Source organism: Takifugu flavidus, chromosome 11, assembly GCF_003711565.1.
Source record: "Takifugu flavidus isolate HTHZ2018 chromosome 11, ASM371156v2, whole genome shotgun sequence".
Classification (NCBI taxonomy): Eukaryota; Metazoa; Chordata; class Actinopteri; order Tetraodontiformes; family Tetraodontidae; genus Takifugu; species Takifugu flavidus.
The window spans coordinates 3489035-3514070 of NC_079530.1; the positions used below are offsets into that span (position 1 = coordinate 3489035).

Genomic DNA, 25036 nt, shown 5'->3' on the forward strand with positions numbered 1-25036 from the left:
GCTGGGTCTTAAGTTCTCTTGTACACAGTCAAATCTTGTCATTGTAGGGTGAAACTAGAAAGTTGTTTTTAACTGAGAATTTCTTTTAACTGAATTCATCACTCCTACACATTGACTAGACTGCTCTCCACAGAAATAAAGCTTTTACTACACAAAACTACACTGAATACAGTCTTTGCATCACATAGTTGTAAAAGCCCTTTCCCGTTTGGATTCTCTGTAAAGAAAAAAAAAAGGCACATATCAACATATATTACATTTTCTAAGAAAATAAAGCAAAAAAATATTTCTGTACAACAAATACCTTTGAATGGATGAGAAAACATTCACTGACAAGGTGACAGAATAAATGCTCTGCAGCAATGCTCATAAACCAGTTGAATTATTGTGCCTTTCATTGTGTGTAATTTGGATCTACAAACATCATATTGTATAATTTTAATAAGCAGCAGAGCATGATTCCAAACATTTTATAACGAAACAGGCATCAGTTTCGGCTCAATACCAGCCTTATTTCAAAGTATTGTACTCAATAATGGTTGTCAAAAAGTAACGCTTTGTTAAAGTAAACATGCATCTCCTATCACAAAAATGTCCCCGGTTTCAAAATTTGTGTAGTGTAACAGATGACCATTGCAGAATGCAAACTCTCCAAAATTAAATTTGCAAGAAGTGGTAGTTCCTTTTAGGCTGAATTTTGTCTTCTGTTCTTCTGGTTATTGATGTTTAACTTCTTCATCTTAGTGAGTTTAGGGTAAAAATTGTCCAAAAAAAGACTTAAAAATTCTTGACTGTTATATGCCTTTCGGTGGGAACACCACACTGTTATGTCTGCACTAGAGCTTGAACCGAGAACCCTCTGCTTCACAGCCCAGCAGATGAATGACTGCATTTTCGGCCTGCTGGGTCTTGTCTCTGACTCATGGATCGAATTCACAACAGGGGACGTGGAGATCTTCTTGTTTAGCCATCTATTATTACTTGAAATTGGGATCCCCATCCGAGGGCCAAGATGCTGACAGCTACAATTGATTGTAATTGAGAGGTTTCTTAATTTAAAAAAAGATGTCTATCAATTACAATATTCAATACAATATACAATATTGGCTCATTACCTTAACACCCCCTTATTTACACATCACATCACATCTAAATCAGACCCAATAAAGAAGAACTGGACCCATACACTTAACTTTATCTACTCTCAAGAGATCTCTACAAATCTGCCCTTTTTCACTACATCTTTATTATTGAGTTTTCATTTGCTCTTCTGTATTTCTGCTTCATTGCTGCAAATTTGCAGTTTGTTCATGCTTTTATAAAACTGCATTCCTTTTCTGATGGTAGAAAATAAACTCATGGAATTGAAGGCATTTGCTAAAAATACTCACTAAACAGCTACTTTCACCCCGGGATTTGACACTGTCACAAGGATCTGATCTGTGCTGGAGGCTGGATACTGGCTCCTGTTAAACAACCACATTTATTTTTTAGGCAGTCTCATACTACTCCTTATTGCTGCTCTCTGTCTCTTTTACTCAGGCACCAGCAACGGCTCGGTACTGGTGTATAATTTGACCAGTGGCCTTCTCTACAAGGAACTCAGTGTACACTCTTGTGAAGTCAGGTAAGGTTTCTGTTTCCTTCATACGAACACCATGGCACACCAGCATGTTTTCTGTCAGCATTTTAAGTCTTACTGGTGAACGAATGCTGCTCCTCTAACACAGCAGGATAGATGATTCTCAGTGACCAGTTTGTCAGCATGAAGAAAATTTACTTTCTTTTGATTGTTTTCAGGCTCATTTAAAGGCCAGAAGGGAATTAACAGCCAGATAATCAGAATGTCATTTCAGTTCTTACTTGTTAGGAGTAAATTGTTGCTGGGGGGAGGTTGATCTGAATATTCTGAGTGCTTTAGCTGAGGATGTATCACTCAAATACATAAATACTCCAAAATAAAAAGGGGAAGAATCCAAAAGTAACACAAAAGAAATGAGCATAATTTGTATCTTCGTTTTTTCTAAATATGAATGCGAGTTCACTTTTGGAGTACCCCACCAAGCAACAGTCCAACATCAACATAGAGCACATTGTGCTTCATTAGTCAGTTGTCCGAAGAAAACACCCAAACAATTTCAGTCAGATTAATTAAGCAGGAGATTGAATCAGTTACTGCTGTTAAGAGATTGATTTGGAGCAAACATCACCCATTGAAGCAGAGCCAGGACCCTCGGAAATGAAGAGTTGGTGCCCACAAATAAAAAAAATAAATAAAAAAAAACTCAAACGAAATGTTCTAGGTGTTCTGATTATATAAAATTACTTGGAAACTTAAATTCAACCTGTTCATTGTAATAATCCATGTCACTGACCTCTAACGCAACTAATGTTTAAAAAGAGCATTTTGAAAGGTCTCTCTAGATATTCACATCAATTTAGTCACATTAAGGTTTTTAAAGCCTCTCCACTGGAGATATTCTTTCAAATTTGGAACAGCGCTCGGACATATTCCATTCAGTCGAAAGCACGGTGGTTTCTGTGGAGGGAGCAGAAGTGCTCTGTGTAAATTAGCCAAGCATCGACAAGGAAAGTGAGGCCTGGTTATTTAGCATTTCATTTACATTTAGTAGGGAAAATGACTACCATAATTAATGACTAACGTAATTAATTAATGGCTATTTACCATCACGTTGTGATGGACTTTATGCTCCGAGAGCAGGACCCACATCTCAGCATATGTTGCTCTACAGTATGTGTGTGCTCTTTCACAGGGGAATTGAGTGGGTGAGTCTTACCAGTTTCCTATCTTTTGCCACTTCTGCTCCCAATAACATGGGCCTGGTACGAAATGAACTACAGCACGTCAACCTGCCCACTGGTAAACAACCAGACACACAAGAAACACATTAACCTCAAATCTTTTCCGCACCTCAGGCTGCTAATTCGCACTTATTGGATATTCTTCTTCAGGTTATTTTTTGCTCAAGGTAATATGCTCACATAAATAAAATAAAGTACTTCAGTGGTGTATAGAGAGGTGGGTTTGCTGACAAAGTATCCCTAAGATTGTGTAATGGCAGGATTGTGTCACAGACTAGTTGTTGGACTTAATCATTTGTGTTTTTGTGCTCATGTAATTTTGAACAGACCACACATTTTAACCTAAAGATAAAATATTTTGCCAGAAAATGCTTTCTAAATACATTAATGTATGTACATATATTATATTCTATGAAATATTCACAGGATGTTTTAATCTTAAAGGGCTCTTTGCATCAGCTCTATAAACATAATTTGTAATTTAAAAAGAAAAAAATTCCAGCTTGTGCACTGTAATGCACGTGATGATTTAACAAGCTATTACTGTTAGTGCCTGTTATTCAAAATAATTCAAATTAAAAGTCCACATTATAAATTGCTTGGAGGCCATCACACTTTCAAATATACTTAATTGTATTTTAATGTGACTCTGGGTGATTTGACCCCTTAATGACCTTCTTAATGTCTTCTTGTTGAGTTACAAATGACCTGTGTGGTCTTGACTGAAATTTAGCCCTGTTTAAACTAGTTACTAAATACACGGTGTGCGACTCTACCGGCTGTGGTGGAGAGAATCAGCATTAAAGCAGATCACCACATTAATCAATTGATTTTCAGCTGTGCTTCATATGTATTTGCTAGGCTAGCTCAGAACATTCTGATATCGCGTAATAGATGGGTCTCATCTTTTTAGAAGGAGGTAGAAGGTATAAAACTATACTGCCAATGTGAACATAGTGCAGATTTCCCCCCCCAAAAAGTATTGGAACATTGCTGGAAACTAGCACACATGTGAATGGGGCTTACTATGCAAGATGTCCTAGATGTTTGAGCAGCCAGAAAAACTGTGCTTTTTATAGAACACAACTTCAAATATGCTGTCTAATCAGTGCTTACTAATATCTGCAGTGTATGCAAGCATGTGTCCCTGTTGATGAGGAAAACAGAAGAAAAGAACTGGCTGAATACCATCAGACAGAAAACTAGGCATTAGGCATTAAAACAACCGATAATTTGGCATTTCAATGTGTCTATCCAGTAGTCAGCGTCCTTCAGTCCTATCTGTTGTCCACTTTCAAAAGTGTCCTCTTTTTGTGCGGAGCACCTTGAATCACTGCATAATAGGAGGTTGTTGAGATCTTAAAATCACAGATTAGAATAAGCTGATTCAATAAATCAGGTGAAAGAAACAATCATAATAAGGTGTATCACTGTCTTCAGGTGTATAAGAAGTGCCAATCTCGCATGTTCTTCCTGACACTTTCTCTTTCCGTTGCATCTTTCAGGTAGATGTTTTGCTTTCAGAGGTGAGCGAGGAAATGATGAACCACCTATTGAGATGATTAAAGTGTCTCATCTCAAGTGAGTTTTCTGCCATCGACAAACCCAAATATCAAAATCAGTACGCAGTCAAACACACTAACTCTGCACCTTATATTTTTGCTCCCACATACATTCCTTCACTGCACCTGGAGTTCTGGAGAACTCCCGCCTTTTTCAATATCACCATATTTCCGCTGAGCTTTTTTTTTTTAGATATTTATCATTGCTGCATCTTTTAATGATGCTGTATTACCGTATTAAACTGCTGTATTAAACATATAAGATCATGAATGTTAATTCATCGCAATGTAAACAAGGGTAGCACACAGCAGCTGTCTCATGTGAAGCACAATTTCTCCTTCATTATACTGCAACACTTTAAAGGTGCTTAATGAGTTAACAGAAAAATTACTTTTCTGATTCCACTTTTTATTTTTGCTCAGCTTTCTCTACTGGAATGAATTAAATAGTTTGCTGGAGGCAATAAATTTATACAAAACCAAGGAGTGAAATAATGAAAGGTCAGTGCACAAGTCACAGCCGTAAAAACATGATTGGCACAGGAGCTGCTGAATGACTGCAGGTAATTACAGCGCAGGGAAGAATGCCATTTTGGATGCTTGTGTTACTTCAAATTGACATATTAAACTCATCAGAAATCTGCTACTGCTGGCATTTTTTTCCACAATGAACCCAATGTGATGTCCTCACTTCTTATATAAAGTTTTTGAAACCTCAACCCTCAAACCCTGATCTTTGTGTCATTAGCTTAAGGAAGCTAGTGAAAGCTTTCCAAATGAACACAAGAATGCTGACCCATGCTCATATCTGCCAGGGAGAAACATTACTGCCACAGCCATTTGAGGTTGTTTATGTCCATTCTCAGGCAGTACCTGGTGGTGGTGTTCAGAGACAAACCTTTGGAGTTGTGGGACATCAGGACTGGGACACTTCTCCGGGAAATGGCCAAGAACTTTCCCACAGTCACTGCGCTGGTACTGAAAAATACAAAAAAATCTATCGACGTATTGAATTGTAATAAGTTAGAATTTTACCCAATCTCATTTATGGAAATGCTTGTGAAATGAAAGGTAAAGATGTACAGATGCATATCCAGTTTGCACATTTAATCTCTTGCACCTTCTCACATTTTTCCTTTTTAGGTTTGCTATTTAAAAGATTGGTTTGAAACTTTTCCAAAATCTCTGCAGCAATGCTGCAGCTTCATTATACCAGATAAATTCCTCCACCATGGGAAAAAACTTGTATAAAACATAATAATCTTCTATGCCCTACATTGCTATTTCATTTCTATATACAGGTATATTACAGCTTTTAATGAACTGCCTTTCATTAACAGTTTGAAAACAGCACTCGTGTGCACAACTCATGTCCGAACACACACTTTTATCTTTTCTTCCTCTGGTTTTGAACAGCAACCTTCCATTTTTGTGTGAACAGGAATGGTCCCCATCCCACAACCTAAAGAGCCTAAAGAAGAAGCAGATGGCAGCCAGAGAGGCCATGGCTCGGCAGACGGTGTCAGATGCTGAACAGAGTAGTGTTGAATCCTCAGTCATTAGGTTAGTACTACAAGATATCTTTAGAAACATCTGGGCTTAAATTATCTGTTTCCTAAAAGGCTGCGCCTGCCATCAAAACCATATTATGTATTAAAGGCACACTATGAGATCTTCGCAAATTGTTCTCAAATTGTTGGCATCTCACTTGATCTGTTAGCTGGCCACCTCCTAATTACACAGTGGAAAAGCCCACTGGAGTCAAAACAGGGGTCATAAACCTACAAGAAAACACGAGGGATGGGCAGTCCTCCAAAACATAACGAAGTGTGCTCCAGCCAGCCACTGACAAGATGATTGGGAAGGGGTGGGGGTGAGTGTGGTGCAGATATAAATATCAATTTACTCACTGGACAGTTGGAGTTGCCCCAGCAATGTTAGTGATGTTAGCATAGCACAGATCAGCTTTCAATTTCGCTGTGCATTATTGACAGTTATGGAAACATGGGGGGGAGGAGTAAACTTGTTTTCTATTGTATTTACTTTGCGTGTCAACAGAAGAAACATTGTGCAAGATCACATAGTTACTACTAAGTCAGGTTTAGTAAATGTTATTTGTTTTTAAAGCTGAATACGGAAATTATATTATGACGTTGCATCAGTCTACATATTTTTTTGTATTACATTATGCTTACATGCAACATGTTTTTTAAAATTAATTTATAATGTATTTGTGATTTCCAGCTTGTTATTGTTCGCAATTATCCCCTGGGTATCTCATCCTTGACTGAGCTGACCCATATCTATCTTCTTCATTTCAGCCTTCTGCAGGATGCTGAGAGCAAGTCAGAGACGAGCCAGGCCATATCAGCCAGGGAGCATTTTGTTTTCACTGACACTGACGGGCAGGTCTACCACATCACTGTAGAGGGCAACACAGTCAAAGACGGTGCACGGATCCCCCCTGATGTGAGTCTGCTTGTCTGTTTATCAAAGAAAACCTCATATCCTCCTGAGTTACTTAAAGGGTATCCATGATGGTCCTTGCTCACAGCCACTACTATCTCAGCATCTCTGCCTCTTTATTGAATTCTGTGCTTGTTATTCATTCTCTACACAATGATCAAAATCTGTTTATCTCCTTTATTTGGCAGTCAGAATATCTGCTATCACATTTACTCCACTCTTTTTTTTATTCTAACCATCATCTATCAAGTGTGTTTGTCAATATTTGCTGTCAGTTTTGTAACATGCACAATCCTCTTTACTGTAGATATTTTTCTTTTATGTTCATGCATTAATAAGATTTATGCTGTGGTGTGATTCACAACAAAGACCTCAATAATAACCTGCAGCTCTTCTTATGACAACATTTGAGCTGCTTTCAATACTAATTTCTCATACCAACTAGTAATGCAAATGACTGACGTGACAATGCTCCAAACTAAAAATAATTATTTCAGGTCTTTCCTTTAATGATCTGACTGTTGATTATTATCTGATAATTAAGCCAGCTATATTACCTTATACACTTATACTGTTTTCAATATTGAAAACACAAATGTAAGGACTGATAAGCTCACATGCGGAGTACGACATACAAATTAAAAATATTGTTAAAACTATTTATTGTGTCTGTTTTAGAAAACTGAAAGTTTCTGTCACCATTTTGATAACTCCCTTAGCTTGTTTTCTTGATCACACAAATGAATTAATTGACAATAATTGGGTTAAGGGTACTGGTACTTTGTACAATCAAATAAAATAGTATTTTGAAAAGATCTCTAAGCTCAAATTGTACTGTACAGCTGTTTAGGTTACTAATGGCGATCGATGTTATTTCATGTTTTCTTGCATATAATGCATTTTTCTCCTTGCAAATCTCTGTCTGCTACCTCGCTACATTTGCAGGTGAACACACACAGCTTGTGCTTTATTTTCTCTTCTTTTACACATTTACTCATGTATAAATGTGAAAAATTGAAATAAACCAGATAAATGATAAGTGACACAGTGGTATTGTACAAACAGCTGGAGGCCCTTATCAGAGGTTTCATAATTCAATTGTTCAGTTGTGGTCCTCATCTGATAAAACAATCTAAATCTGATCTTAACTCAACTTCAGAAATCACTTCATTCATCCAAGGTAGTTTTCTCTGTCAACTGGACTGGGTTTCTTCTCTTGAAGACGTTTCGCCTTCTATCCAGAAGGCTTCTTCAGAACTTCATTCATCGTTTGATTGAAACAGTGACCGCACTTTGTACACGCACACAACCATGAGCACAAATACACACTTGACTTACATTTCCTGCTCCCTGTAAACCTCCGTAGGTGGTTCATTTAGCACACCATCATTTCTCCTTCTCTCCTGTTGCAGAAGTGAGGGCAGCAGGCCTGTCAGTTGACATAGATTCTATGTCAACTGACAGGCCTATGTCATAGAATGTGATCTATGCAATTTCTTCTAGTAATAAGTTTTATTTTGCTTCATTTTTCTCCAGGCAGGTAAAATCAGTCAGCACCTTCTCGTCTACACTCACCAGCCACTTTATTGAGTACACCTTCCTAGTAAATGGGTGGACCCATTTTGCCTTCAGAACTGCCTTAATTAATTTGTAGCATGTATTCAACAAAGTGGTAGAAACAATACTCAGATATTTTTGTCAATATTGACATGATGTCATCAAGCAGTTGCAGATTTGTTGACATCTTTGAAGCAAATCTCTCATTCCACCACATCCCAAAGATGCTCTATTGGATTGAGATCTGATGACTCTGGAGGTTCATGAAGTATAGTGAACTCATTGTCATGTTCCAAATACAAATTTGAGATGATATTAGCTTTGTCAAATGGTGCATTATCCTACTGTAAATAGCCATCATAAAGGGATGGACATATTCAGCGAGAATACTCATGTAGGCTGCGGAATTCAAATGAAGCTCGGTTGGTAAAAATGGGCTGAGAAAGAAACAAGCATACAGGACGACACCGGTTTGGTCTTCTGCTGCTGTAGCCCATCTTTGCAAAGGCTTGATGTGTTGTGCATTCAGAGATGGTATTCTGCATTTCTTGGTTGTAAAAAGTGGTTGTTTTCTTTACTGTTGCTTTTTTATGATCTGAAACCATTCTTCCTATTTTGACCTCCCAACATTAACAAGGCATTTTTGTCCACACAACTGCCGCTGCCTGGATATTTTCTCTTCTTTGGGCCACTCTGTGTAAACCCAAGAGATGACTCTTTTAATGATGCTGTATTACCGTATTAAACTGCTGTAGGTCAGAATCCTAGCTGTTTCCGAAAATACTCAGACCAGCCTGCCTGGCACCAACAACCACGAGACATTGAAAGTCACTTAAATCGCTTTTCTTCCCAATTCTGTTGCTCAGTTTGTACGTCAGCAATGTCTTGACCATATCTTCATGCCTAACTGCACTGAGTTACGGTCATTTGCTCAGCTCATTAGCTATTTGTGTTAACAGGTGGACCTAACAGGTGGACCTAATTATGTGAATACTGAGTTTATTATTCCCAAAAAAGATCCTGAGACACTAACAGAAACTAATAATAAATAAAATCTTATTAATTGGGTAATACAGTTCTTTTGAAAACAAGATTTTTTATTTCAATTTGATAATTTGATTTGGCCTGAAGGATTTAAAATGTCTTGGTGACAAGTAGAGATGATGCACAGACTTGCATTACCTTCAGGATTTAAAGCTTTTTTTAGGATAATTCAAGATCTTTTGGGAAACAGACAGAGGCTCTTATAAAACGTTCGGTCTTGTCATGTAAGGTGCATGATTGTATCTTGTTCGCCACACATCCAGTAATCCCAGAACTATTGTGTGATCGGTTTAGTTATTTGACATGAGCATGGTTAATGCAGAAAAGAGGGAAGATGCAAAGATTGTACAGCAGGCCTGGCCAACTCATGTAAAGGTGCATGATTGTGTTTTGGTTAAAAAAAAAATTAACCTCAGCTTGTCTTCCTTTATGTTGCAGGGCAGTATGGGCAGCATCACCTGCATTGCCTGGAAAGGGGACACCCTGGTTCTTGGGGATATAGACGGTAATCTCAACTTCTGGGACCTCAAAGCACGTTTGTCCAGGTAACATTTTAACATTTATCGCCATAGTCTGATGATGATGATGATGAAACCAATTTATTAAATATTGAAACCAGGACGAATTGTTGAATGAAAGTGAAATGCAATAAAAAGTGAATGTTTTCAGGGGAATCCCAACACATCGCGGTTGGGTAAAGAAGATTCGTTTTGCCCCAGGCAAAGGCAACCAAAAGCTTCTGGTCATGTATGCAGATGGTGCCGAGGTCTGGGACACCAAAGATGTAAGAATTGCAACACATTTATTCATTGACTGTTTTTTTTTTAAGGGCTTAGAATTTTCCAGCATCGCTTACTTCACTGCTCTGCATGACATATATGAGAGAAAACGGATCTGCTGCTGCCTGCTGTAGCATTGGTTCATATTTTAAGTGTGTCAGGATGAATGTGTTTGCCTCCTGCTGTAATCATTGAAGCAGAAAAGTAATGCAGGGGTGTATATTAAACTAATGTCTCATCCAAAGCCCATGCTGTGGTGATAGCACATCTGCTGTAATTGTCTTACTTTATTGAAGAATCATCGTGAAACTGCGCTGTGTAAGTGCACATAAACAAGCTTCTAACGCTTTGCGCTGACATATTTGAGTTCAAACAAAGCAGGATAGATGAACCTCATTTCCCACAGGCAGTGCGCACCCTCACTTTCTCTAATATCATTTGCTGAAGTTGTGAGCTACCAGAAGGTCCTCTATGCACATTTTCATTTCAACTTCATTCTTTCCGGCTTGTTTAAGAACCTCTTCATCCTGATCTAAGGTCTCTGTACGACTGTTGGTTTTGGAAGATGAATCTTTTTGTGTGTGTGTGTGTGTGTGTGTGTGTGTGTGTGTGTGTGTGTGTGTGTGTGTGTGTGTGTTTAAATTTATAAGGTCACATTTGATAAACCTGTGAGAGAAATTAACTTTTTATGCACTTAGTCCCTTCATTTCTGTCATGCACTTTTTGGTGTAGTAGTATGCTAAGGTATATCAGACGCAGTCTAGTTCAGGTGTACTTTAATAGTTTTCTTGACGTGTTATCCAAAGTATAAAATCCCAAACTGGGATTTTTTCACAGGTCCAAATGGTTAGCAGCATGAGGGTTGGTCGCAACATGAACTACCGTGTTCTTGACATTGATTGGTGCACATCAGACAAGGTTGTTCTGGCCTCTGACGATGGATGCGTTCGGGTGCTGGAGATGGCCATGAAGTCTGCCAGTTACCGCATGGATGAACAAGACCTGACAGGTGAGCAGAAGGAATCCTACAAAGTAAATTAGTTGAATTATCTAAACTGTTCACAGTAATCTGAGCAGAAATACTTTCAGACCCAGTTTGGTGTCCTTATCTGCTGGTTCCTCGAGCTGCCCTCACTCTTAAGGCTTTCCTCCTGCTCCAGCCCTGGTCTGGAACATTCACCATGGACATCAGCCAAATGTAAGTTGACTGTTAGTGCTCACTAAAAAATTGCAAACTACCCCTGATATTCAGCCATGATATTATGATATTAATTTATACAACTGAAACATCTAACCCAAATGGCAAACTAAAATGAGAATCATTGGAATCTAAAGTTCACAACAGAACTGAAAATGTTGTGAACAGGTCAGCAGGATGGACAAAAGGAGCTGAACTATGATACTACAGAGTCCTAATTACTCCTGTGGTACATTCAGTGTGTGAAAAGCTGGTCCTTTTTTATTAATCACACAGCTGCCTTTTCATAAGTCTTACTAATACTAACACTGCTCAGTGGTGCTCTCTGGACTCAACTCAACTCAACCATATTTCACTCTCACACCACAGAGGACTTTGTAACTTCTAGATCCTAATTGGTCAAGTTTTATATGAGGGAGCAGTACCATTTGACTGATTTTGATTTGTCTCTTTCAGAGACTACAATGAAAAAGAGGAGATAAAAGGTCTTATCCAGGAGCAGCTGAACTCTCTGTCCAAGTGAGTTCTTTCATTCTTCTGTTCTTTAGGACTACACATTAAATTTTGTAATTTTTTTCCTCCTTGGTCTGCTGTTTTATTTAAAACTGTCTATTGCTGTACAACAGGGGTGGCCAACCAGTCAGAGCCTAAGAGCCGCATGCGCCTTTGGCGAAAGTACCGTATTGAACTCAAGCCAAGCGAACACGCACATTAAAAAAACACAAACCCAAACTTCGATATGAACGTTAGAGCCGCATGAAACCAGGCAAAGAGCCGCATGCGGCTCGGGAGCCGCGGGTTGGCCAGGCCTGCTGTACAATCTTTGCATCTTCCCTCTTTTCTGCATTAACCATGCTCATGTCAAATAACTAAACCGATCACACAATAGTTCTGGGATTACTGGATGTGTGGCGAACAAGATGCAAGAACCCCCCAAATCTCTTTGTTCTCATGGAGTATGTGGGAGCTTTTAGAAAACAACAAACATGCTTTTTCTCCATTTCAGAAATTTAGATTTGCGCACAGTAAACTGGAGAGTCTGTTAGTGGGTGGATCAGAGAAATCTCCCTCCTCTCAGCTACTCTGGGAGCTGTGTGTGAGAATAATAGCTAATTGTCTTTCTCTGATTGGTTTCCCCAGTGACATGAAGAGTGTGCTGCAGGACCCTGAGCTTAGCTTGCTTCAACGCTGCCTCCTGGTGTCACGGTGAGCTTCATCTCTGGGCAGATTTGCTGCTCTTCATTGTTTACACTAACTGTTGTGTTGATGACAGCTCAGGCGCTCTATAGCAAGATCATTTTGTTAACACAGTGCTTTTCACAGAGTTTGTGTGTTGTAGAGCTGTAGAGCATTAAATAATAAGCTAATATATCTTTGGCAAAAGGCTACTCTCACTAAAGACATTGGGCCCGATTCACCAATATGTTCTTACGAATCTTCTTAGATTCTTTCTTAAGTTGTCCTTAAGACGTTTTTTAAGAAAACCCTACGTCGGATTCATCAACGCGTTTGTAAGCCCCAGAATTGTTCGCAGCTGTGTTCTTAGATTGATGAATGCCATCTGTTCGTAAGTTGAAAGCGCGTGCCAGGTGAGTCTAATTAACATACGATTAGCATAAGTCACCGCCCACTAATGCCCATAAAAGGAACTGCAGCAGGACCCTGTAGACGGAGCAAAAAGCAGCAAAATGCCCAAAGCTTGCCTCTCCACGCCTGATTTCTGACGCCGTGTTGAACAATCAAGAAAGGATGGCTAACACGCTTGATAAAATTGCCTCAACCCTGATGACTATAGCCAACACGCTTAAAGAAATCAACGAGAATGTAAAAAAAGAAGAATGTAAAAAAAAAAAAAAAACGTGTAAAAGCTGTGCTCGGATTGTGACAATAATGCATTTTATTCACAAACGGGCAATTAATCGTGCTCGAACGTGAACCGCGTGCCTGCAGTCTGGCCCCATCATTGCGTCAGGACGCACATCCTCACGAGGTTGTGGCTCTGTGTCCAAACACATCCAGCGCCCCATTAACATGCCGATGGTGCGTTCAATGGTGGAGCGACTGCGCGCATGCATCTGATTGAATAAAACTCCTGTGGAGTCTGAGGGTTGGTCAGTGGTGTCAACAACCAGGGCATATCCTCGATCCCCTAATAAAATAAATCAAGATAAAATCAAATAAAAAGACAGTTTTGGCATGGTTTCCAATTTGGTTGATTAATGTTAAGTCATTGGCACATTTACGTAATTTTAAAATTCTCCGTAAATCACCAAAAATAGGAAATAAACAAATAAATAAATAAATATGACAGAATTATCATTGTAATATTGAATTTTATTGAACTGCACAAGAGAAGAAAACACAACCATACTCCTGTACTCCGTACTCCTGAGTGTTCGTAGGATTTGTTCTTACCTACGAATAAATCCAGGATAAGAAGAAATTGGTGAATGCCACAATCTTCGTCAACTGTTCGTAAGTGGGACTTAAGAACAAATTTGTTCGTAAGAACGCTTCGTGAATCTGGCCCATTAATTGGATAGTTACACTTTTCGCATTGGCATTGTGTCACATCAGTGGTCCCAAAAGTCATGTTTTTCCATTATATACTGGATACTTTATTTTTATTTAAATTCAATTAATCTCTATTTATACATCCTCTGTTGTAATAAAAATTGTTTTGAGGCACTTTATAGAAACCCAATGCCTGACCCCCCCATCCCAATTAGCACCAATGCAAGAAAAGCTCCCTTAACAGAGTGAAACCTTGAGCAGGTCCAGGCTCACACAGTAATTACTGAGAGGAGAGGAAAGTGTTTTTGTACCATGACAGCATAGCTTAGATCGCATCCAAAAAAATTAGATGTTCTAAATATGATAATAAGTGTGACTAGAATAATGGCTGTAACTACAGAAGTACTGACTATAGGCCTGTCTGTAGGGGACTGGGCTGAGATCAAAGGGTGCTATGTTCATGCCCTGGCGCAGAAGGAAGGTGAGAAAGGTGAAGGAAGGCTTCAGAGCATTGCCGTGGTACTCTTGGGCAATATACCAAACCCCCAAAATGGGATATAACGGTCAAAAAAAGACAAAATAACTTTCTCAAAGAGGAAGGCATTAAGTCTAATCTTAAATCCAGAGGTCAGTGAGTCAGCCATAATCCATTTTTTATGTATCATTGGAGGGTTTAATTTTTTGTCACTGCCCACAACCATCATGTCCACCATGAGAGTTACTGTCAACAGCCCTGATCTCGTTTCCACTCTGCTTCTCATTTCCTCCAAGCAACAGTGTCAGATGACAAACGGCCAGTCCTTGAGGAAAAGCAGTATGTGTCCTACTCCCTCGTTTCTGCATTCTTATTACAGCTGTGATTTACCTGGGAAGTCCCAAGGATAGTTTTTACGAGGTGATTACTGTCCTCTCACAGATTACCTCAGGTCCAACTTTTCATGCTGCTGATAATGTGGTAAGGTAATATAGCAACAGCTGTGCAATTAAATGGATGGGGGGTGGTGGTGGTGGTGGGGGGGGGGTGGAGGGGAAGATTTGTGAATAAGCCAAGCGTGGGCTGGAAGACAGAGAAATGACTGTTCGGTAGTGAGAAGCTCTGCGTGATGACGATGGGATTCATGGACTTAATCTCGAGAAGGAGCATCTGCCAGTTTGAACCAGCTGATCAGTTGTTGTGGTCAACTGCAGGCTGTTTGGAGATGATTCAGACCTTCATTTCTGGACGGTTGCATCCCACTACCTTCAGTCGTTCGCCCACACCCGTCAGCTAAGTGTGGCAACCGTAGATGGACAGGTCCAGTGTGAAGGAACCCAATCATCGCCCCACAACCATCTGGATATCTGCCATGATGTCCTGTGTGAGAGCTCTTACTTCCAGGTCAGTTTCCACTTTGTTTGGACTCCAGAAAAGGAATAAAATGCTTAAAACCCAGGTTTTCCCCTTATCCCTGTGCTGGTACAGTACATTCAGTCACCGGCAACAGTGGATCATTCCTCAGTTATCTCTCACTGTCTCACACTGCAGAAGTTTCAATCTCTGAAGTCACTTCTCTCATTTCTCTCCCTTGCTGCTGTTCATCTCCTCAACATTTCCTTTTGCAGCCTGCAGCCACAGTAAAAAGAGCTCAGTTAAAAGAGCTATACTCTCTTTGTGTGCATCAATACTTGTACCAGTGCATTTCAATGATAATAGAACCGAACGCGGCCCTGATGAGCATGGCCTTGCATGGCCTATAAAAGCCTGCAATTATTGACAAAAAGCTATCCAGCTAAAAATTTAGGAAAGAAAATGCTCATATATCAAAGTAAAAATAAAAAACAATTTAAGTAACAATTTAGCTTTCTATTTATCAGAGTGCATTTAATTAAACATTGACCCAAAAACATCTTTATTTTACTGTATATACCATATGTTAACTTGGAACTATTTTTGATACCAAGGCTTTAGAAATATCAGATCATCAATATTTATATATTTTTTTGTCACTACTTTGTTTTTTGTGGACAGCTATAAAAATAAATGTCTGTGCTACTACTAATAATAATAACAATATAGTAACAGTGTGATGTAATAAGAATCTGAGAAAATTTCCTTCCAAAAATGGTTAATTCTGGGCAGAGAAGTCAAACCCTTTTGTTAAAACAAAGAAGCCTCCTCTGATGCTAAATGGATTGTGCATTTTATCCTGTGGGCACATTTAGCCTGTATAGCTGTTTATTTGTGTTTACTGATGCTTTTCTTCAGAGGATTCTTATGTGTATCATGCATGAGGCAATGTTTTGTTTGTGAGGATGTTCTGCTCTCAGTTAATGAGGAGTCGTGCAGTCATCACAAGTAAAAGATGTTCAAAGGCGAACTCACGGTCTGCAGCCACATTTGCTTAGTGTCCTAAAACAGAAAACCTACACATACCGACCAGTACCTTCAGTTTGACTCTCATCACCCACTGGAACACAAGTTGGGAGTGATCAGAACTCTTCAACACCGGGCCAGAGAAATACCCACCACATCCCAAGGCAGAAAGAAGGAACAGGACCACATTAAGACAGCTCTCGAAACATGTGGCTACCCAGACTGGGCCTTCACCAAAACCTCAAGAAAGCGAGACCCCAGCAAAGGAGAGGAGGAGAGAAACAAACGCCGCAGCGTTTCCATCCCCTACCTGTCCGGAGTCTCGGAGAAGTTTAGGAGGATCCTCCAGAAACACGACATACCGGTTCATTTCAAACCCAGCAACACTCTCAGACAGAGGTTAGTACACCCAAAGGACAAGACACCAAGACCCAAACAAAGTAATGTTGTTTATGCTGTACAGTGTCAGGAGAAATGCAAGGAACTGTACATTGGGGAAACCAAACAACCTCTCCACAGAAGAATGGCACAACACAGACGCGCCACTTCTTCAGGTCAAGATTCAGCAGTCCACTTACACCTAAAGGAGAGTGGGCACTCCTTCGAGGACAGCCAAGTAAGGATACTGGCCAGAGAAGACCGCTGGTTTGAAAGGGGGGTCAAGGAAGCTATCCATGTCAAATTGGAAAAACCATCCTTAAACAGAGGTGGTGGCCTGAGGCACTTCCTATCACCCACATACAATGCAGTCCTCCACTCCTTCCAAGAGCAAAACAAACATTCACACCATTCCAGGAGACCCAGTGACTCACCACCATGTGATCCAGCAGACAAAGGGGAGACACCTCAACAGAAACTAGGTGAACGACCCGACCAACGACCCTGCTAATGACTCTCAGGTGACCACCCAGATCATTAGCATGCAAATGGTCCACAGGGGCTATATATTTTCAAACTCTCTCCCTAGCGATTTCAGAACTGAAGAAGCCTTCTGGATAGAAGGCGAAACGTTTTCAAGAGAAGAAACCCAGTCCAGTTGACAGAGAAAACTACCTTGGATACAATGACCTGGATGATTGAGAATCTACACAGACGTCCTAAAACAGCTTGAGCAGCGTAAATTCGACTGCAATTAATAATATCACAGAGCTTATACTTGCTAAAGTCACTGGCATCTCTGCAAGGATTAATGCCAGTATGACCAAGGATTCAGCAGAATAAAGAATAAGAAGCAAAGGTAGAGCTTGAACTTAAATATGCAACTGTGTGCACCGAGTATCTGGAGAAACTGAGTTTCTCCCACACTGATGTAATCACTATTTTCCCTTTTTAGTATTTTTTAAAAATGAATTGCTGTTTTTGTTTTGCACACTCACAGATGTCTTACTAGGGAGCTTGTAATGAATTAATGTGGGGAAAAGCAGCCAGTGATGAAAGGTAGTACGGGAGGCGCTCCTGAATATTTTAATTACTCTCTCCAGCTCATGACTGTCTTTCCAAAATTGTTTTCCATATCTTCTTTTCTCATCTTGTATCATCCGCTTATGATCTCAACGTACCCATCAGTTTATATCTCTCACACACATACACAACAGAAAAATGTTTGTGGGTACAAAGAAAGAAAAACCTTGTGAAAGTTCTGGTTTTGCCCATCAGAAATTCCAGCTGGATCGAGTTCACCTGCAGGAGGCAAAGCGCTCCAGCTATGAGCACACTAAGAAGTGCGCAGACCAGCTCCTCTTGCTGGGCCAGGTGAGTATTCCACAATAACAGGGACCAAAAGACTTTTTTTTACACTGACAGTATCAGGCATGCATTGATACATACACACAAATGCTGTCATGTTAGTAAATGTGTTTTTTTAACAATAATTGCTGCCTCTGGCCTCAGCCTGCAGAGATCGATGTGACCTCTTCCTCATGTCAGCACTCTCCCTCTACAGGCTGCAATCAGCGACTTGTTTGCTGGAGGTGCTGAGCCTCCCTCCAGCAGATGAAAAGAGCGATAATAAACATAATTTCATCTGATTATTTTGTGTTCTTCACCTTCTGCCTCTGCTGCATCCATCATTACGAACTCATCTCAGGGTTGTCTCCCACTCTCCCACAGACTGACCGGGCAGTGCAGTTGCTGTTGGAGACGAGTGCAGACAACCCCAGCTACTATTGTGATTCACTCAAGGCTTGTCTTGTCACCACCATCACTTCATCAGGACCCTCACAGTCCACAATCAAACTTGTGGCAACCAACATGATTGCCAATGGCAAGCTAGCAGGTAGCATCTGTGTGGCTGACAGCTGTTAGTGACCTTCTTCTTTACTGATTATTGATTATTCTGGCAGCAGACAGGAGGGAGGGTTACTGCAATAGAAGTTTCTGAAAAAGCTTAACAAATCCCTATGAATGAACTCTAATTGCTTCTGTATTTCAACATCATTATTTCCAATTCATTTTTTAGATAAGACCTAGCAACATTGTTGAGTGATGGGCTGGGTTTTCTCTGTGTCAGACATGTACAAATTCTGTCTTTCACCATCTGTCAGAGGGAGTGCAGCTGTTGTGTTTGATTGATAAGGCAGCCGATGCTTGTCGCTACTTGCAGACCTATGGGGAGTGGAACCGTGCCGCCTGGCTGGCTAAGGTAGCTCAGGATTCAGAATTTATATAACTTGGGATGACATTATTTTGTAACAATTAGGGTATATTTGAGTAATTTAATTGGCCTACATGTCATGTGTGTTTGTTTCTAGGTGCGGTTGAGCCCGGCTGAGAGCTCAGATGTTTTGAAGCGCTGGGCAGAACATCTGTGCTCCCAACAGGTCAACCAGAAGTCCAAAGCCATCCTTGTCCTGCTTTCTCTGGGTTGCTTTTATAAAGTAGGAGAGATGCTCCACAGGTAAGAACATAGAGTTCTACTTTCGTTGTCCTTCACTGACAGGCTGCTGCAGGAGTCATATGGTACAGACGTCATCAAACTGGTAGTCTTGTACAGAGTTAAAGGGGCATCAGTGTGACGGGGATAGACTGGGTCTAGTGCAGATACCATTCACCTCTGTTGATCTCTTCCCATGGCTGTCTTTGGAACAGTATGAGGCAATTCGATCGCACCGCCCTCTTCATCGAAGCCTGTCTCAAGTATGGGTTGATGGAGGCAAATGACACTTCAAATATCCTTTTTCAAAATCCATTACTGCACACTGACAGCTTTTCTATTTAGAGTTAGGGCCACTACCAGCTCTGCTGTGTTTTTTAAAACTGCGACACAAAAGAACTTCTATGCGAAGAACTTCTAACTTCTAAAGTTCAATATACCATATTTTCACGACAATAAGGCGCACCTAAAACACTGAGATTTTCTCAAAAATCGACGGTGCGCCTTATAATATGGTGCGCCTTGTGTGTGGACTGAGTTCCAGAATCTCCTGTGTGCCTTTGGTAGGTGCACTACGGTAAACCCTCCGCCAATCGATTAGCGGCACACCTACGTGTAAGGATCCCCTAAAATGGCGCCGGTCAAGCGAGACACGTATGAGGCTTACTTTAAACTGGAGGCCATCGAATATGCAGCTGAAAATGGCAATCGAGCAATCTTAGTGTTTTCGCTTTATGAGGATGTGGCATCTCTCCATACGCGCAAGGACAACTGTTGCGTAGCGGCTGCCCGTGGATTACCAGGACAGGGTGGCCATCTTCCGCACCTACTGCCGCGACAAGAAAACCGCACCCAGCCACATCACCAACATGGATGAGATCCCTCTGACTTTTAACATCCCTTTGACCCACAAAGTGGAGAAAAAGGGACCGGCACGGTGGTGATTTGCATAACGGGGAACGAGAAGTCGTCGTTCACCGTGGTTCTCGGCTGCCACGGAAACGGACAGAGCGCTGGATGATGGAAGGCGAACACTCCTTCACAAAGACTATGCGGGTGGATTGTAGACGCATGGGCTATGATACCATCTTCATGTATTGTAACGCTATTGTAACGCATCAACGCTGAAGCGGAACCGGTCGGCGAGTCTGATTCAGATGATGAAGAAGAGGAATTCGGGATGTTGGACATTGAAATAGAGCAGCTGTATAATTCAGATCCAGAAGATGAAAGCTTTGATGGTTTTGTGGCGGAAGAATTAATATTTTGTTCAATAAATGTGTCGAAACTCACTGTTTTACTTCCGTTGTCATTTTTTACTGTATGTTTTAGCATTCCCCATAAAAATTCGGTGCGCCTTATGTATGTTTTAAATACAGAAATAGCACCCATAACTGAGACTGCGCGTTTTAATACAGTGTGCCTTATGGTCGTGAAAATACGGTACATTGATGTGAACTCAAGTGCGTCCTGCTGCTTTTAAATGTTCCTCAACAGTCAAAAAAGTCAATATTACACTCTGGTTATTACAAGACTAAGTCTCGGTAACCTTCACTCTGAAACATTTTAACCATTGTAAAATTACTGTTTTTATCCTTTTCATTTCCAAGAGCAAACAATGCACTTTCCCAAATGAACATCTTTTATTTGAATTTTTATTTAATTCAAATGTTTTGCAGGATTTCTATGCAGATTTTAGCTCTGCCATCCTGCTAACCACTCTGAATGTTGAATTCTTTCCTTGACCAATGTTTGCACATAAACTCATTGAGGCTGCATTTCTGGACTACGCACGGCTGCTCCGCTCACTGGGCCTGAGGGAGGGCGCTGCCCTGTGGGCATCACGGGCCGGCACTGCTGGGGAACAGCTGATGGAAGAGCTGTTCCAGGGAGAAGGCGGTAGCCCAGAAACCATTTTTGGCAAAGAGCAAGTAGAGTTTGTCCAGGAGAGCACAGAGTGATCTCAATGACCCTGGAGCTGGCATGTAGTGAAAAGTGCAACGTGTTTGTTTAATTGGATTTCATTGAGGTTATGCAAATTCAGTCTGTATCAGTTATTGTGAACCCGATAGTCCATCACTAAAGATTATTTGTGTAAAATTTCAGAGTTTTTTATGTCTGTGTGTATGCATGCCTGTACCAAGCCTAGAAACATTGTTTGCCCCCATAAGTGAGGTAATGATATGTTAATGTTTTGTTGCTTAATTAATTAACTCAATTGAATTTTATTTCTCATGTCTGTATGCGTAACAGTGACGCATTGCTGTAGCTCTACAGATTAAATAGGTTTTCCACCAGAGATTAAATCTCGAGAATTAATTTAAAATGATCTTTTTTATTTCAGTTGAAAAGTTGCCCACACAGAAGCTTCCTCCTCGTTTTTATTATCAGCATTATTTTTTTTTTTATTATTACATTACAGAATTCCAAAATGTGTTTTTGCACTCTTCATCGAGCAAAAAAAGATCGGGTTCCTTTCACCCCGGGGGGCGCTGTTGCGTTGGTTGACCACTCTGCTTCTTTACTCCCCTTATGTGAAGTAGGAACCATCTAAGGACCCTGCTCTTTTTCGGCTCTTATTAGAATATTATCTCCTATACAGCTGGGAGATTAATCCGACCGCTGTCACCTCACATGTCATTTAATGAGCTGCTGTAGCCAAATTCTCACTGCTGCTTCCTTCATGCATTCCACTGATGTAGTTTGGATTTTCTTTTTAACATTTTTTTATGACCTGAATGTTGTCGGTCTTTGCCGTTTGTATAATATTATCTCGTCTCTGTGTGTGTTTTTGTGTGAGTGTGTGTGTGCGCCTGTGAGTGTGTGTGTATGCTCCTGCTGTGCTGCATCTACGCTGCTTCCTGTCACAGTCACACAGCCTGACATGCACTATGGGAAACTGTTGATTTGCTTCAGTATGTCGCTGTATTTGCCACCATCTTACGTCCCAATTAACAGAATCGCACACTGTGTGTGAGGCAGTGCAGAATTTGGTTCCTGGGTGTTACTTTTGTGGTGTGAAACTGCATTCACAAAGCACCATGCTTCTGTTTTATGAACACATCAATATTTTACAGTACAGTGGATCCCAAAGCAGTGTCACTATAGCAGCCCAGGCCTATTAAATGGGACTCCATGTGCTGTAGATCCAGTTCACAAACTATCATGAAAACTGATGAAAGATAATGTTGCTGTGTATATTATGGAAGCATAATTTTCTGTTCCACCTCTTCATCATTAGAGGCAAAGTAATGTTTGTAGTTTTTCCTCTTTCATTCTCTGTTTATTGTTTACACTGTGATCTGAATGCATTGCGCTATATAAATATTCCAAGAAGAAAAGGTTATGTACATATATGTGGCAATAAAATTAATACAGCCTCATTGCCTGATGTATTAATTGTGTATATAATTTCACTTTACTTTAATAATTAAAACATTGAGGATTTTTTTTACAGTAAATTGCTTCATAAGAAAAGTTTTAAATAAGTTTATTTTAAAACTTTATTTTAAAAGTTTTAAAATAATTTTTACAAATCCCAGTACTATCACAATCACAGTACTATTTTTAGGATTGTCAAATGTATAATATGCAAATAAATTTGTAAAGCGTGACTATCAGTAAGATTTTCTTCAGCTGAATTCAGGAACCAAGGTGTTTAACGTGATTTGGACTCAGGTGGGCGCTCCTACAACATTGTCAAATGGACAATTGTAAATTTATACTAAATAACTTGCAATTATGCTGCCTTTCATATCCGTTCAGGCAGATTCGGTTTGAAAGTTTCTCCATTTTTCAAACAGTTAAAAACAAAGGGGCCTCTGCACGATTCACATCCGCAATTAATTACCTGCTTTTGACCCAGAAGCAGAGCCCACAGCTCCAGCCTGCTGTATAGATCCAACCCTATTTCACTTTCTTCCACTCACATCTATTCACTGGCATGTGTTCTGTTTCTTCTCATTGTGCAGAAAAAGAGGGCCTGAGGCCTACACAAATCACTCGATTGTGTTCCTTTAACGAGCTAATGAATAACTGCTGGAGAGCCACTGTGGCCATTACAGGCAGGTCATCAGTATGCAGAGCCTTGCTGCAGGAGCTCTGTTCTTGCTCGCAGCTTATTCCTCAGGCTACTACCACCCAAACAGCCTGACTGACTCCCATCTGGCCACCCTCACTTCCTCCTGTTTTCTTCAGTTTGCAATTACGGTAGTCCCTCATTTTTCTTGAGATCCATCCTTGCTTGGCTGAACCCAAAGAAAACAGGCCATCATCATGCCAGCTCATGTTGTTGCTGAGCCACTCCTCTCTGAATTTCCTGGAAGCCTCGTCTGCATCTGTTTGGCTCTCACACTTTCCCAGAAAAAAGTTAAGGTGAAGTCAGAAGCAAAAGATTAAGTGTGCTTGAAACCAGACTAGTGAGGTGAACGATGAGAACAAACAGCTGGATCCAATCAGTCGCACAGTAGCCTGCCTGCTTTGCATTCTTAATCATTTGAATAATCATCTATTGAAGTGGACATCTGTGGGCCCAGTAGAGGCAGAACCAGTACTGCACAGCCAGAACTGTAGATAATTCAATGCAATAGTTCAAACCTGATGGAATGTAGTGAAACTGTCAAGTCATGTGCTTTGATTTCATTGTTTCCATCCTGTAATTCTGAAAATTTTGGACATTTGCTGTGCATCAATTAGTTTTTCCTGTCATAAATGGTATTCAAAAAAGGAATTTCTCTCAATGGTTTGCTGTGATCTCTACATTTAATCTACTTTTTCTCTGAAAAAAATCTGTCTTCTGATAGTTTGATATCTCTTTCTGCCCAGTAAAAGCAGCTGGCCAAAGTCTTTTTGAACTAAAGATGATGGAAATGCAATTTTTAGAAAACAAAACAAAAAAAAACCCCTCTCATTATTTCTTCGTTTCACTATATTAAAATGTCAGAAATGTCAGAAATGTTTAGTCACACACTCAGAATGAGATCCTTAAATGCTGACGCTGATTTTTCTTCTCACCCTGTGAACTTTGATTTTTAAAAAGCAGAAGTTGTTTCCTCACAAAAATGTGACTGTGGATATCTGGTTTATCTACAATGCTGACTGGATATCAGCCATCTTGCTAATCAACCTAATGAATGATGTAAGCTATTTGTATATGTAATATGTTATAATGTAACATTTTTCCCTCTGTTTTAGTCCTGCCTTCTGCCTCTCACCCACAGCAGGAACTTTGCCTCCTCACGATCTAACATCATTCACTACACTGTCAAATGCAGCAGTCTAACATTGTCTTTGTATCATGTATCATCCTCAGTTGATGACATCACATTAATGATTATCCCTTTTAGTTGGCAAGGGGTCTTTAACATCCTCTCTGCTTACCTCAGTCGTTTTCACCTTTCTTAGCGCTGTTAACACCTCCTCAATCTAACTACACTCCACAGGGAACCTGACCTACAAACCTGCTCTGACCTGATCCCTCTCATCACCTCTTGCCCATATATGATGGTATCACTGGCCTGATCTCATGACCCGGAGTTCCTCTCACTAGTTAGTCAAGATCTGTCTGTTTCTGATACGTCTCTGATAAGAGTTGCACCGTCTTTACAGACTTGGTCCTGCAGCAGAGTCCCTCAGGGGATGTTGACACAGAGGGTGCCCAGACCCCACGCTCTATCTGATCCCATTTAGATGAATGCCACAGTTGTTCAGCAGACCATGGCCATAACAGCACGCCGCTCCCAGTTCAGGAAAGCAATAGAAAGAGAGAGCAATGTGGGATATGAGATGCTGGGCTCGGGGCAGCGTGGAACAACAGGATCTCTGCAACATTACCGCATAATGACACACTCTTATCAGGCTCTTGTAATG

General features: G+C 40.4%; 1 protein-coding gene across 1 annotated transcript in view; it reads left to right on the forward strand.

Moving 5' to 3' along the window:
• Window positions 1–22551, forward strand: part of wdr11 (WD repeat domain 11) — a 40725-nt gene extending 18174 nt beyond the window's left edge. Inside the window, 19 exon segments of the mRNA XM_057047658.1 lie at window positions 1543–1627; window positions 2775–2881; window positions 4329–4404; window positions 5252–5360; window positions 5827–5948; window positions 6707–6854; window positions 9891–9997; window positions 10122–10236; window positions 11069–11240; window positions 11321–11429; window positions 11886–11948; window positions 12570–12635; window positions 15132–15321; window positions 17953–18048; window positions 18406–18571; window positions 18840–18937; window positions 19047–19192; window positions 19384–19463; window positions 20927–22551. Coding sequence (XP_056903638.1) covers window positions 1543–1627; window positions 2775–2881; window positions 4329–4404; window positions 5252–5360; window positions 5827–5948; window positions 6707–6854; window positions 9891–9997; window positions 10122–10236; window positions 11069–11240; window positions 11321–11429; window positions 11886–11948; window positions 12570–12635; window positions 15132–15321; window positions 17953–18048; window positions 18406–18571; window positions 18840–18937; window positions 19047–19192; window positions 19384–19463; window positions 20927–21129 — 2258 coding nt within the window. The 3' untranslated portion in view covers window positions 21130–22551.
• Window positions 22552–25036: the final 2485 nt, after the last annotated feature.